General features: G+C 35.4%; 1 protein-coding gene across 1 annotated transcript in view; it reads left to right on the plus strand.

Annotated features, from left to right (window-relative positions):
• LOC104622603 (chromosome unknown open reading frame, human C3orf67) overlaps positions 1 to 16,331 on the plus strand; it is a 79,570-nt gene that overhangs the window by 41,657 nt on the left and 21,582 nt on the right. Inside the window, exons 11-13 of the mRNA XM_010289439.1 lie at positions 55 to 386; positions 5,431 to 5,814; positions 13,505 to 13,708. Of these exons, the coding sequence (XP_010287741.1) occupies positions 55 to 386; positions 5,431 to 5,814; positions 13,505 to 13,708 (920 nt within the window). The remainder of the gene's footprint in view (positions 1 to 54; positions 387 to 5,430; positions 5,815 to 13,504; positions 13,709 to 16,331) is intronic.

Here is a 16,331-nt window from a genome sequence, read left to right on the forward strand (position 1 = left end):
AGTGTAAAATACTGTTTATTTTAATGGCAAATATGTAAACTTTGTATGTTTCAGATGAATGGGTGTTTCCTGAAAGTTTCACTGAGACTATTCAGTTGAATAGGAGTGAGCAGTTCATAGCTTCTGAAGATTCAGCCTGCCATAATTTAACCTCACCACAGAATGCCTCTGTTGAACATCACAGCAATGAAACAGGGGATCACCAAGCGAATAATAAAGAGATTTTCACGTTTTCATCAAGACCTCAATCAGCTCCTCATGGAAAGTCTTCAAATATGTCACCAGAATGTTGCATTATCCCTTTGGATTTGAAGCAAGAGGGTAACAGAGTACATGGTAAAACCCAAGTTGAAGATAACTTTCAAGGAACTGACAGCAGTGAAGAGGTAGGCCATTTTGTACATGTAATTCTTGATAAAGTAGTCTTCATCCTAAAAATCCTATTCTGTCTTCAAGCTAGACAGAGAGGATAAATCATCTTTTCCCCATATACCTACAGGTAGATTTGTGTTTGTCAGGTTGCTGTGTCTAACTGGATACAGGTGTGAAAATGCAGGTATAACTGATACATATATACATACCTCTAACAAGTGGCCAAACGAAACCTAACCCTCTGTCAGCCCCTGTGCTAACAGAGACATGAGTATAGTGCATCGCTGCAACAAAAAAGATTTTAGGAAAGCCTGCATCTTAGATTTGAGCGAGATGTAAGTCCGTTATGGTTGAGTAAGAGTGCAGGAAATAAGGCTTCACTGTGCCTTTTAAAACTGTAAGCAGGGACTGTTTTATTCACCAATGTTGTTGAAAGTGAATTAAGAAATGTCAGCTTTTTAATGTCACTTGATGATTGGTATTTCTGCTTTATATCTTGTCTGAACTATGTCAGCGTCATTCTTTTGCAATGTAGGAATCTTTCAGCAATAAACTTAATGAAAGGTTTTTTAACAAATCTATCAGCTGATAGTATATAGAAAATCACCAAATTGTTAATGCACTGAATAGTTGCATTGTGTCATTAGTAACTGCTAAAAGTTTCTACTTTCAGCAACATTCTAGTGTATTTCAATTTTAATTATAAAATCTGTTTCTTAACATTCTAATCTGTTGCTCATGGCTGAGAAATAAAATACAACAGTTACACAGTAGCAAGATGGACTGAACTTAACAGAAATACTGCTCTATATTCTGTATTTCTGAGAAACCAAATTGCTGATGATAATTATAAGAAATAAAAATTTTCTCAGGTTTTTTTCTGTAGTTGTAGGGCTTTTCCCTTTATCTGGGGCAGTGTATCCTTTTTTAACTTCAACCCATAAGACTTCATTATTTTAAACAAAGTTCCAGCATTTCAGGATTAAATCAGTTTTAGTCAAGCTAATAATTCATGAGCAGTGCTATATGGGATAGTCATTCTGAAGATACAGAGCTGGTTGGATTTCAAAGAATTTCTTTGGTTGCACTGCCATTTACTCAGCTTCAGTAGCTTCCAATTTGATTGCCTTTTTTTTTTGGCGGGGGGGTGAGTAAGCATTCAAGTCCTTTGTAAAGCTGTGTCTCCAAAGGAGTGTAAAAATGGCAAACAAAAATTTCTGAAGAAGTACCAAACAGTAAAGGCAATGCTATGAAAAGTGAGTGAAAATGAAATGTCTTTCAAAACACAGTGCATATGGTATACTTAACGGATGTACTATAAAGCAAGACAAATTTATATAAAATAATCAAAAGCTAAATTAATCATTAAACTTTGCTGCTGCTTAAGCCTTTATTGAAGAAGATAACTAACCTTCCATGCCATCATCCTCCCCCGGAGATCCAGTGCCAAGCACACAAACAGAAAGCAGTAGCCAAGCACTCCTGCTTTTACAGCATAACAACAACATTGGGGCTCAACATTAATGGCCATTCTAGAGGCTTAATGCAAGAGAGACTGACAGAAGATCCCTACCTTCTTTAAAAATATTTAAAGTGTTATATAAACTAAGAACTTTGACTATGTGCTGGGGGTGTGCTAGGGAACAGCCTTTGTTTCATTCATTATCTTTGGATGCAAACTGCATTAAATACTATCAGCACTGCAGCTGGAGGTGCATTAGACTTACAAAGGTAGAAGATAATTACATTACACAAGTCTACAGCATGCTAACAAATTATCAAGAGGTTTTTTTCTCAGTCTAACTACTACATTAGTAATTCATAGTTAAGCCTTTCTTTCATGTGAAAGAAGTCACTGAACCAACAAATTACTTAGCAGTCATATTTTGCCCACATTCATCCTCTTCCTTGTACAGATACATTCTGTGTTGCTTCTTGAAGTCAGCTTTATATTGATAGTCTGGATACACATTTAATATTCAGATTGCTCTACTTTGCTTTACTGAAGTAAACTAGAAAACAGGTTTATTTCAAGCACTGAAAAGACAGGAGAGAAGATGCTGGAAAAGCCGTGATAGCTGAACATCAGACTGCTAACTTATTAGTGTCTATTTGAGCACAATTTAAGGTATATTTGCAAAATTATCAAAATTCTTTAGCCCAACCGTAACATGTTTCCCAGTTTACTTCATTTATATGACAAAATATTGGTTCAGTTACACTGAATCTTGCAGTGCTTTTTAAAAATAAATTTTAAACTTACATGCTGAAATAAGCTACATTGTTACAGGTTTTAAAGCTATCGTGTTTCTTACAATCATTATATTACAGCTTTCTTTGAAATTATGTTTGTGTATAACACATGGATATGTACACATTCTTGAATTATATCAAATAAGATAGATGTTTTAACCTATAATTTAAAGAACTGCATGTGAGCATATATTGCCTTTCTCCTGGAAAATATAAGTAAACCTTAGTTTTAATTTAAAAAAAGAACATTTTTGCATATCTTTGTAGTTTAAATATCTCAGACTGGTAAAAAGTCTAAAAGTTCCAAAAGTTTTCCTTGGATTTTTTATGTCACTGTGCCATAGAATTGTTTGGGTTGGATGGGACATGAAAGATCATCTAGTTCCAACCTCCCTGCCATGGACAGGGACACCTTCCACTAGACCAGGTTGTTCAAAGCCCCATCCAGCCTGGCCTTGAACACTTCCATGGATGACTTAAAAAAATTAACAGTTAAAGGGGCTAAATCCCAGTTTCATCCTAGCCTACATTTGAAGTTAGTGGAGCTGCAAACGAGAATTACGTACTGTCTTATTAAATCTGTAGAAAAATCAGTATTACCTACAAAAAATATTTACTTAATTGTAAAATATGAGAGACAGGATAAGTTTCAAATAAGCAAGCATTGACTCTGAATGTACATTGGCATATACTGAGAGCCATAAGATATGCACAGTAACTGTTCTAGAATTACATAGTTTGTGTAACTTTTGGCTTTTGTGGAGGAAATGTTTCAGCCTGCAAACTGAAAACAGAAAGTATTTATAAATTCCCTTGAGTGGTTTCTAATTAGTCACTGAAATATTTCAATGCTGTTATTCAATTATCAGAGTCAAATAATCAGTCAAGGATAAAAATTGCTTCTTCTCTTGAAACCATTCACCATCAAGTGACTTATTTTGTAATTATATGAATGTCCATGCTTTCAGCTCAAATTTCTGTCTGAGGCTTTCTAAAATTAAATTTGTCATGGCAGCATTTATGGATTCTGTCATACCCAGAGCAAAATCAAGAACTCTTGCTGTTCGCAAGAGTTGTGTGACTGGCAGATGTGACCACATGTCACACAATGCTATCAAAAGTGTAACAGGCAAGTTCATCGGTGAAGACTTCCGTGAAGAAATTGAGAATTTTTCTGTCCTTATACAGTTCAGAGAATAAAAGAATAAGATTAAATAATGTACCCTTACAAAGGCTAATTAGACAATTTCACTCTGATACCTCAGTATTAAACTCAGCGTACAAAGGGACTATATCCCATCTGCTCCTAGTAGGTGGCCCTCTAGAGTCATTAGAATGATCTTAAAATTACAGCCCAGCAAGAGCAATCAGATTTATGTATCCAGAACTGCCCATCTGCATGTTCTTTGAAGGAATACGGTACTTCAGTGGAAGTGCTCATCCCTCAGCAAAATCGTTCTCAGCTGCAGTTTACATATGCTGCATTATAATTAATCAAACAAACTTTATTGATGTTTCTGGCACCATTTCATGATTTATTATTTAACAAATTATTCTAGAACCTAAATACATGTGGCTGAAGAGAAAGATGGGAGGGATTTAAGCTTCAGATAAGGCAAAGTGATCCATTTATCTCTAATGTGTGGGGAAAAAATAGAGGATTTCTTTAGTAATCTTCCATCTTAAGTTCACCTAACTTAATATGGGTTTCCAGCACAGATTTTAAGATAACTTATGGCAAATAAAAATCCATGAAAAATAGGGAAGTACGGATTTGTGTTTCACAGAAGTTACTAATTGAGGGAATAACACTATAAACTTCCAAACCATGTATCATTAACAAAATTGAGGGATTGTTTTCATGAATGTTCATTTCATTCTGTGTAATCCAGTCCTGGACTTGCTGAAGTCAGTAACAAAGTTGGATCTGTTTTCATTTGCAGTAGGACTGCACCTTGGCTATGAGAGGCATACTGAAGAGGCTATTTCAGTGTTCATTGAATCTTGCAATATATACTGCCTTACAGTATATATGCTATATATATACAGCATATATATATATGCGCTACCCAGTGTGGTAGCATATGGCAGAGGACCAACATGATGAGATGATGAGGCCTCTCTCATCCTTTCTTCCTTAAGAACACTGAGGCGAACACTAGATGTGCTTCCCCGTTATTTTTCTTTGCATGTGTTCAGACTTGCTGTTTGTTGTTAAGAGGGGGTATGAGTGAGTGATTCATGGGATATTCTGCAGAGACGTTGTTAGAAGCATTAGATTAACAAGCTAACCTCCAAAATTTGTGAATGATATTCAAATGGTACTGAATATGATATTCAATGCTATTGCCAGAGGTGAGCGAAGTGATCAGCAGGAGTTACTCCTTCTACATTTAAGTTGAAGATGCGATGTGAAAACGTGGAATATTAATAATTCAATGGGAAGACATAATTGTTGTAGAATTTTTGCTTACTTTTTGTTTACAGTTGTAATAAATTTTATTGAAATTATTATTATGTAACACAGGTTTGGGAGGTATTCTAAATTTGGGCCGACATTTTGAAAAGTGTAATCTTGCCTCTCTCTCCTTCTCTTTCTGCTTTCTACTTTTTGCTACTTGAGATGTAAGAACATGTTTATGGTATCCTCAATGTAGTTGCCAGGAAGAGCAGCTGGTTATCAGAATCCATGCAAATTTAGAATTAGGCAGCAGAGATTAAAGAGCGATTTTGAAATTTTAAGGTTACGTAAAACTTTATTGTGTGATGAGAGGGAATCACTCTTGCTTTGTTTCCTAAATTTAGGATGACAACAATGAATTGATCCAGGGTACTGAGAACCTTGGGATCAGCCACAGCAGGCAAGGAACACCTGATTCAGCAGTTTTTAAAGAGATCCCATTAAAGAGGATGTCATGGAGAAATGAATACTGGAAGAATAAGGGACACAGCAAACATAACCTCGAAGAGACCGTATTACCAAAACCACAGAGTTCCACTGTGAGAAAAAGAGATTCTGTTAGTTCTCAGAGAAGCTTAAAGCCTACCCTTTCTCTTTCTCCAACTGGAAGTAAATCTGAAAAAAATGAAAAATATGAAGGAGTTTCTGGTCAATTAAAAAGATCTGTCAGTAAAAAGTGTCTCAAGAAGATCTCAAGAGAAAATTCATGTCTGACAACACAGACTTGTGTAAGTGATTTTTACTTTGAAATTAAGTTGTTAGATTGTATAGAGAAGCTGTATTAGATATACCCATTTGCATGAAGTGAGAAATAATTTCTTTCATCCAGATATATTCTGGTTTCATTATAACAGTATTTACTGAGCTCAGTCTGTTGAAAGCTGATTTTATAGCTTTTTGTGGCACACAAAATAGTACTCCAAATAAAACAGAAATCACAGAGGTTTATAGATAAAAAGAGGGTCATTGAGCAACTCACATTTTGGAAACATGTGAATTAGAAAGTAGTTTTGGGCTGAAAGATTACAAAGACAACTGACAGACTTTGAATTGATATATTAACGAGTGGCCACAGAAAGAGCGTTAATCTAGGTAGTTCATAGTCTCTCTGCGACAGCCCTGAAAAATAATAAATTACGTGATTGAGGGCCAGCAGTAAGGCTGTGTCATAAGCTAAATTGCCAGGTTGCTAGAGGAATTTTTTACCTTCGCCAAAGTGTTGTTTTATTCCTATTTTTTTTTCCTGGATTCTCCTTAAGAAAACATGCAGTAATTCGCAAACCAAGTTTGTCTGAAGCTAATTATGTTATTAAATATTTCATAATAGCTAATTCTTGTCTTTTCAGTTTATAATAATGTGCTTTGAATTGTGCATTGAATCAGGAACTGGAGCTTAAGAATCAAGTGTATTCTGTAAATGTGAAAAAAATAAAAAATAAAAAAGTATGTTACTGTTTCATATTTTTGGATAGAATTTTTTTTAGGGTTTAGAATTACTGCAGATCCATATCTGGACGGATGTAACTAACATGTGACTTTGCTAAATGTGTTACAAATAGATTAGATGTATTTCTGAGCATCATAGAGTAGAACAGGCCAAATTTCGTCCTCAGGCTTCAGAAATCTTTTTTTCAGATGTCAGCTAATAGCCGATGGGACCAAAGACTTACATAGCCAGCATCTTCTGTCCAGCAGTGGTCAGTCGTAGATGGCTAGGGAAAAAAAACAGTGCAAGGACAGAGCAAGCACCTAGCAGTACCTCGCCAGCATGCCCTGCAGGCTTCCTTACAGCAGTCCACAGCTTACCAATTCATTCAGTGAGAGATGCTGCCTTTGTGGTAAATAACTGGTGGTGGAATTTTTTTCCACAGATTTGTGTAGTTGCTTTTTGTATCTATATAGCCATTGCCTTGTGACAGTGAATTTCAGAGTTTTGAATGCACAGCCTCATTCTTGGTGCTTTCTCATTGTTGTGTTTGTTATACTATGAATAATCTATTTTTTTAATTATTCTTACCTGTGCCACTTACTATTTGATGTCTGTATATCATATTCCCCCGCAATTGTCTTCTCTACAGATCAAGTATTTAGTTCCAGGATTGCTGTTTTGTGAATTTTTTTTGTCATTTTTACCCAAGGATGTTGAATCTAGCTACTGCACGGTCATTAATGTAAGAGTGTTTTTTGGGTACTACTATCTTGAACCAGGTGTTGCACACTACTAAGGACCAAAAGAATGGATACTTCTCTTTTTTGTGGTTCTATGAAGCAGTTACGTATTAGGAAAAATTTAGCTACAGTATTGTCTTGCAACATGATATATACTGCATTTGTATGAAGGAAATGAGCATCTTCCATGATTATTGTGTTTTCTGTCCCACCTGCTGTAGGATACCACAGTCACCGTTCCGGTCAGGGGGATACGCTGTCATTCTGCTGTGGGAATTTTAGTCTGTAGCAATTAGCAGTTCTGTTACTGGTTGATACAATTAATTTTAGTCCTCTGATTTGACAGCATCTGTGAAAGGGGAAGCAGGAGTGACTACTGCCATGGGAAGAGGCTGCTACTGCTGCGGCAGGGTCACCATGTAGAACGGTTCTACCTACGTACCTAACGGCTGCTATGGCTGCTGAGGAGGGACCACGCTGCAGCTAATCGTGGATATGGAAATCTGGGCACTGGGCTAGGAAGAACAATCTAAACTGGGCATCAGATTAAAGAATTCTGTCCAGGAAAGCGTATGTTCAGCTTTTCTGTGTATCTTTAGTAGGGAAATGCACATACTGTCATGCCACTTACACTTCAGTGCTTTTTTGTGAAATGAGGTGCTTTTAGTGCTGGTATAGGGGTTGGGTTTTATGTATCTTACAGTCCTATGAGATAGTCTCTCCAATGGAGGGTTCTAGAAATTTCTTCCTGTATTCTGCAGGTAGTTTATTGGATTGTGTAAAGGCCTTGCACTTTTCCTGATAAAAACAAAACATCCTTTTCCATGAAAGGTGTGGAGACTGGTTTCCTTTAGGAAGGAAGCAGATTAGGGGGACGCAAGGGGAATAGAATACAATAATGCAGGTGAAAATCAGAAGCAGTGCTGAGACCTTAGGTTGATGAAAAATATCAGTGGCTGGTGATCTTGAAGACAGTAAAAAGAAAAAAGTTTTAAAAAAGCAGAGAAAATCCTACCAATAACAGCATATGTTCTATGTATTTATTATCTGGAAAAGACATTAGAATTGCCACTAGTGATGTAGAAAACGTGGGAGGATGCAATGCATGTGTTCTCTTGTATTTGGGAAGAAGTAAGGTAATGTTTCTGTAATTTTTAGTGATAGGAAAACCCCAATTGATAATCTAATTCTGTTTCTTAGATGTGTTAATATCCATGTATTTGTTTGTAAGAGTATAAAAAAATTTGTTTACATTTTTTACCTTCCCTTTCCCTCCTAATTTTATCTATAGGATTTTATTTTTTCTACTTTCTAGTAAGTATTCACATTTTTGCGATTAAATGTATTCTTCCCTTGTTTCCTGATTCTTTTCAGGTTTGGAAAATTGTTCCACTTAAAATTCAACTATATTTACTACTATCATAACTGTAATCTATTTGTCCATAACAAATGAAATATGTTGATTACTTTCCTAAATGATGTTATTGGTGTTTAATGCAGTGATCAACTTTTGTGCTGTAGAACATAACAAAGTATAGACTACCTAGGTGGATTGCAATTAAGTTTTTAAAGTTAGATATACTTTACAACTTTTTTGTGATTTTTTTTTTTAAAGATGAGGGAAAAGAGCTGTCATTTTTCCTCTGCTTGAGAAATAGAGAAATAGTTGATTACTAAATTAGACAGTAGGGTTATTGCCCAATATGAAAGTATCTGGCAGATTTAGCTCTCATACTTGATTTGATCAAGTAATAGAATTTTCCCATCCAGAAGCCTTTCCTTGGAGTTGATACTTCCTTTTGTACTAGGACACAGTCAAAATTTGAAGCCAAATTTGAGTGCCACTGCCTGCCTTTTAAACAGTAGTTGTTTAAATTAGAAAGTATGCTCATCTAGCACTTACAAAATAAAGTCAAATATATATTTCTATTTTTTTATTAAGAATATTTCCAATAATTTTTAAATTAAAATAATTTATTTGAATGTGGCCTTTTTCTGTCCATATACATGTGTAAAGCACTTTTTTCATCTGCTGAAGCAGTTTTGCAGGAAGAAACTAGTATTTTAGGTCCCCATAAGTTTCAAGAAAAGAAGTGCTGACATGTAACATTGTTAACTACAGTGAGACAACACTGGAGCTTTTTGGTTCGCTGTGGGCATGTAAATATTTGATTTCCATGTTGAAACATTCTTCATTGTTCTAAGAATTATGTATGAAGGGATAGTTTCGTATGGAAAGGTATTAGAGTGAAATTTTAGAGAGAAGTAGTCTCTTCTAATCTGCTCACACGGAGAACTGGTGAAGAAAAAAATGTTTAACCAACTCTTCCTACAATCGATTTGCTAACTACTTGATACACTTTAAGGACCTGGTTGCTTGCAATGTTTTATTCATGTTTTAATAGAGTTCTCTATTAAGTTAAAATATCTTTAATTAAGAAAGACGTACAGCCCTCTGGGTAATATTGCAAGCATGTAGATAGCTGGTAATTAAAGTTTTCCGCATGTATAACTACATTCAAACAATTCTGAATAAATCATTTGAACCTAGAAGAATGCAAATGTCATTATATATGAAAAAAAGTCCTTTAAACAACAGGTTTTGTCAATCTAGCAAAAGTTTGAAGCACTTAATAAAAATACTTTATCATGAGGGGAGGATATGCAGAAAGACAAGATAAGCTTTAAATTACTAAATGAAATATTAATTTTAGACAAATTTACAAGTATTGCAAAATTGCTTCTTACATCAAAAGTTTGTCCTAAATTACATTAACTTAATATCACATTCAGTTTTCAGATTCTGTCTTTGAAAATTGGCTAAGACAATATCAAATTTGTGAAGAGGCTTTTTTGTAGTAATCATCTGACGCTACAGAATAAATAGTCCAAACTATTTCTCCTTTATTACAAGGAGTTTATTGTGCAGGATGTTTAACACAGAAAATTGTCATGACATCAATTCTCCTTTCCGAGTATGGTATTTCTGGAGTGAGACCATTACAAGAAAAGAAAACAGAATGACAATTTGAAATAAGCTGGGGGGGAAAAAAACAACAAACGTTTAGAATTGTTTTTTAAATTTTTGAAGATTTATTAAAAAGAGAGTGAGAAAAATGTTCTTTCAATGCTTAGTGCTTTTATTCTGTGTAGCGCTAGTTCATGCTGTCATTTGAATGACTGCATGCCAGTGGCTTCTTATATGAGGTAAGAAGGATAAGCCAAAACTTCTCTTATAATAGTCAAATGCAGAAGGCTTCTATATAGGAAAATTAACTGGAAATCGGCATCTTCAGTAAGATCAATAAAAGTTATAGCAGCTGTAGATCTGGTAGAACACTAATACATCAGAGCAAAGCAGGCTTTCCAGGTGTGGCATAGCAAGCTTCGTATGAAGTGAACAATAGTAACTGAGCTAATAACGTACTGTGAGGGTCTAGGAAAACATCATGTATTATTTTAGGATTAAAAATGGTGGTAATAACCACAGTATTCAGGAATGAAGCTTGGGCTTCAAAAGCCAGAGGTAAAAACGAGATGGCAGCTGTGCTAATAGCTTCTGTCATCATCTTATACCTCTCACAAAATGGCAGACTACATTTATCTGTGCCAAAAAGGAGCCTCTGAGTGCTTGAGGTGATTCGGTAGGAAAAAAAATCTTTGCCAAGACATGTGACTTAAGAATTTGAGATACATAGTAAAAAATCAAAAATGGTTGCAATAGGCTTTAGAATTGTCTTTTCTACAAAGTTTTGCATACTTGCGCATGCAGCTGTTTCCATGTGAGCACCCTTCAGTCATGAATCCTGTTTTATGTGATATATTTACCTGCTGATTGTCAGCTTGCAGGCACACTTTCCATCAAAGGTGGTTTACTTTGTTATTTCAGTGCTAATTTTCTTTTTGAATGGTTATTTGCAATAGCTGGCTTTCAGGGAAATCTACTACCATTGTAGTCAGAATGAAACATCAAAATATATTATAGAGTTGCTACTCACAAAAACTTAATGTTGGGCAGCAATCTTTACTGAATGGTACTTAATTTCTTAACTAGAATTAAAATAGGAAGTATTATTTTACATACTATTGTGATAACTTGATTTCTTTTATGGCATCCATGAGGAAATAAAAATATGCTACATGCTTTTATTCTAAAACTATTTTTGCAAATACATAGTAAAATATTCTAGAGCTTGAGCTGAAATCAAGGTTCAATTCTGTGTATGATGCCATTACATTTATTATTAAAAAGGAAGGGTTTCTCCATCTGTTCTTGATCCAAAATTCCCTTCCAGTGTGCATTGTGTTGCACATCCTATGCTTGGAGTTCAGCACTGTGAATGAACCTATGAGCATATTCCCGGTTAAACTTCTAGAGAGGAAGTAATGGAGTGTCCTTCATTATCTAGCTTTGCTTTGATCCCAAGGACAAAAAAAGCCAGCAGAAGGGGATCAGATGGACAATAATGCTTTCCTCATTCCCAGAAAATACAGATTTATATGGAATATGGATTCTTTATATGGAATATTACAGACTTATATGGAACTCCCTAAAAAATGAAAAAAGTACTGTGTGTCACTGGGAATAACCTCCGTTTTCAGCAGTGTTGTCATATATTCTTTCTAGTGAAAGTGAGCACTTTGCATGTGAAATAATAAGCAATAGACATGAAAATCTAGGATAGACACATATCTTTTTGCATGAGTTCCTTAAAATAAGGACGTCAATGTCCAATGTATAACATCTTTTGTGGGCTGTATATGTCATACCTCTGTGGAGCTGAAAAATTGAACCTATATAATATTTTATTAATCACTTGCATATATTCCTGAGTCTTTTTAAAAGCAAATGTCATGTTTGTGTGATGTCATAGCTTGAAGGTATTGTACTATTTCTCTTACTAAGATAAAGCTGCAGTTCAAGTTTTCCTGTCTCGGGTGTGACCAATTCATGATTATAATCCACATAGAAGACTTAGATATGTGTCCTGCATACGTAAGAAGAAAGCAGAGGATGCTGTAGTAATAATTCCGGTGTGTAATATTTCTGTGTGTCTTCTGGCGGTAAGGTGACTTTTGTACCCCCGCAAGACACACTGGAGCATTACACACTGGATTTCTAGCGGGAAGAGCTAGCAACGTTCGTATCACTAGTACTGCTGACTCGCTCGTGTTCTTGAGGTCTTCAGTTGTCCTGTACCTCCGCACAGCAAAGCAGCCCGTGAGATTGCCCCTTCTGCCAGGAACATGATAAATTCCTGGTTCTCTTCACTAGGATTAGAGCACTGTCCCTCTCTGGGATACTGTTACATACTGCCTTGCAGCCCACTGGCAATATTCCAGTGATCTAAATCCTCTGAAGTCCTGGTCACTACCTGGATTCACTTGTCAAGCAGAAATGCTTTGTAATTCGATTCAGAACCAAAACTGGAGGCCTCAAGCACTAGACCTGTTCCTTTGTGAAATGTCAATGTATGTGGACCCTTTAAAAAAAGGGAATTTTTTTCTTAAAGGAGTTCTATAAACAAAGATGGTGCCACAGCAGGTTGAGTGAACTTAAACGATCTTATCATGAGATTTTGTGTGAGGCATAAGTACAAACTGCAAAACAGTTAATACCTGTTTTTAGCTTTTGGCCTGTGGATCAAGTTTGATATAACAATTAGAGTTACAGTAACAATTCAAGCAATGAGTATAAACAAAAATGAAAATACAGTGATGTTAATTTTAAAATGTATATGCTAGCAAGTAACCAAAACAACTTTTAAAATTTAGTGCTGATATGAGTAGCTTTCCGGAGAAATTTTATACTGTGCTTGACAACTAAATGTTATGTTGATGGTGTTTATGATACTATAACTGTGTGATTGGGTTTATTTCAAGATTTGCATTTAATGCCTAAGCAATTTTAGCTGCTGGATTTTTGAACTCTCTTCTTCTGAAAGCCTGCTTTTATCTTCTGTTTTTAATTGCAGTAGAACAGCAGCTTCACCAAACACCCTGGATCCAAACTGCAGTTCATAAGTGTTTGTGTTCTTCTTCCTTCCTGTAATTATGTGTAAATATGCTTGATTTTCATAGTCGAACAGAAATCTGTTAACTAATCTTTTCTAGTAAACATTTTGTTTCTCTTTTACTACTGTAGTTTCTTGAAGATTCCCCAAGAGATTCTCCAAGGTATCTGTTTCATTCATATATTCTGTTCTGTGATCCTCTCTATATTGTTGACTTTTCCATTTTCTTTCACAGGAATATGACTGGAAAAATTACCAGTCCAATAGACTGAGTTCATCTGAACTACACATGCTGGCTAGTATGAAGAGACAACAAAATGAAGAATTCAGGGATATTGGGATCTCACATGGGCTGAGTGCATCACAGATAGACAACTGCAATGTTAGCATAAGTACAAGCAGTGATGATACAGCAACCTGGAACTCTTGTTTCCCACCAGTAAGTCTAAACCCACAGTATTTTCTCTATATAGTTTCTATCAATACTGAGACTCTTGAATATTAAAATTTCTTCGAGTAGCTTTGAAATTTAAAGGTATCATTACCAAACATTTTATAGAACTTACAGAGTAAAACATGCAACCAAAACACATGCACTTCCAGCAGGTTCTGTAGTACCACCATGGACAAAGAGCAAACGTATTCTATATATTCCTTCCAAGAATCCTGAATAATCATGTAGGCTGTACAGCTTGTCACAATAGCGGCTGACAACCTGCAAGTGTGTGATATAGTACTTAAAAATAGTTCCAAAATGAATGAAACCAGATATACCAGTCGGCAACTGCATTCAAGTGTGAGTAATGGAAAATAATTGCTTCTTACAATGATAAAGTCTCATTACTGAAAAGCTAACTGTTTAAGAGGACTGAAGGAGGACCACAGCAGCAAAAAGCTGCAGTAGTTCTGAGCACTTAGTATGTCATTGTTCCGTATTTTACACCTTGTATCCTTATTTGTCCTGGTACAAAGTGGTACAAAATGACACACGGCTGCACTATGTGACAGGGTACTATTATAAGCAGCAGAGGAGTATTTGTTACACTCCACCGCAGAGTATTGAATGTATGAAATCACAGAATGACATTTCAGCAACTATATAAAGGTACTTGCAGGAGGTACTGTAAAACCAGATAACCTCATACTCCATTTATATCTCAGCAAGATAGTTCTTATTTTATTATATGTGAAACAGTAATAAAAATTATAAGGAAAGTACACAACACAACTCTGAGGCAGATCCAAGGTTAGAAGAATAAACACTGCTGTGTTGCCCCAATATAAACTTTTGTAGAGCAAATACTCTGTTAGGTGCAAATTACCTCCAGGGATCTATAGGCCCAAAGAGAGGCCTGGAGTAGCAATCTTCCATAGCAATGGAAGATTCAACACAGCATTGGAACTTTGTGGTACACTGGTAAATGAAGGTTTCAAATGAGAGGTATCGGGAAGTGGATAATTGTACAAATAAGAACTTGGTTTACAGAGTGATTATTTTTTTACAGAGTAAGTATTTTGCAGGCTATCCAAGCAACATTAGTTGGTTTTAACTATTTGAGATATGTCACTATTACACGTTTAGTTGACTTCATCATATTTCCAATGTGTTTTCTCAATACTTGCTAAATAGACTCAAACGTGGTGTAAATCTGCAAGACTGGACAAATGGAACTCTAAGTAAATTAAGAGAATAGCAGTCTCATTAATTTTTTAGTAGTTTAATTATAAGGAATTGATAGTCATATTTATGGCTAATACAAATTACATTACTAAAACAAAATGGACTTTTAAAGAAACATATAATGCACTACTTCTAGTGCGTTATATATAACAGGGAAACACAATGTGGTTGCAAAGGCAGTTCTTTGATCTTGCTGCCTTGATCAGCTTCTGTAGCTTCAGACTAATAGTATCAGTCTTAAAAAGTGTTTAGATATAATAGGTTAGTCATTTAAATTCTAATTTAATATAGCAGTAGTTTTTAATAGTACTCCTTTGTGGCCATCTTTCTCTACATAAATCAAGTGTACAACAACATACTTGTCTTTGAGAGAGAAGTTTTTCTAATATCATTCGGTTGGCTGAAGTGTTGGTGTGTCTTACGCATACAGCCCTGTTCAGTTTTTTCTCTACATTTTGGAAGGTGGACATTGAGGTTTTAAGATTTAATGGCAAGAACCTCGGGAAGAGGTAGTTTAGAAAGCAAACCTAATCTTTTGCAGATAGGGACTAACCACTTAGCCCCTCACTACAACAAAGACTGCTGAAATTCAGCTTCTGCAGTCTTCCCTACCCATATGCCTCTGCCTTTATGCAGAGAGACTCTGTACCAGTACAGTGTTGGTTAGTCCACAGTATCTATTGATTCACTTCTTATTTTTCTTTCTGAGATAGCTGCTATGGCACCACCTGTTCATAGATGTGGTAAAAGACTTTGGAGTACGGGTTTGTATGTTTTATTACTGCTTGATGTAATTCTGTTCCAATATTTGTAAGAATGCAGAGTAGTCACATGGCGGGTGATAGTTCATTCTCTAGACCTTTAGTATTTAAGAAGGTTATAAACAGCATTTATTAGGGAAGGTGATTATTTAATCATACCAAGTTGTTTAACACAGTTTAAGTTTTTAAAGAAATGATTGGGGGCATTTTTGGTGTGCTGGTGTTCAATTTTATTATATTTTGGTATGCTTACAATATTTCAAAAGACTTTAGAGTAGTGAGGCTGTGTTCAATATTCAAATGGGTGGCTGAAATGAAAAAGTTAATGTAGGCCAGTTAGTCTGATAACATTGTCAAAACAGGGAAAAATCTGGTGTGGGATTCAGTTAAGAGAGATTTAAAGGGTGGTAATATGGTTAACGATAGTCAAGATCGTTTTATAGAAAATATGTCCTGTTCAAAAAAATCTAATTTTATTGATAAAGTTACAATTGATAAGGGAACTGCTTAGATGTAACGTGCTAAGACAATATTCTTTTAAAGATCACTTTAAAAATGACCAGCATACAATATTGATAAAGCACACCTTGAATGAATTTAGGACTGGTCAACTGACAAAT

The sequence above is a fragment of the Phaethon lepturus genome, unplaced genomic scaffold (genome assembly GCF_000687285.1).
Source record: "Phaethon lepturus isolate BGI_N335 unplaced genomic scaffold, ASM68728v1 scaffold6576, whole genome shotgun sequence".
NCBI lineage: Eukaryota > Metazoa > Chordata > Aves > Phaethontiformes > Phaethontidae > Phaethon > Phaethon lepturus.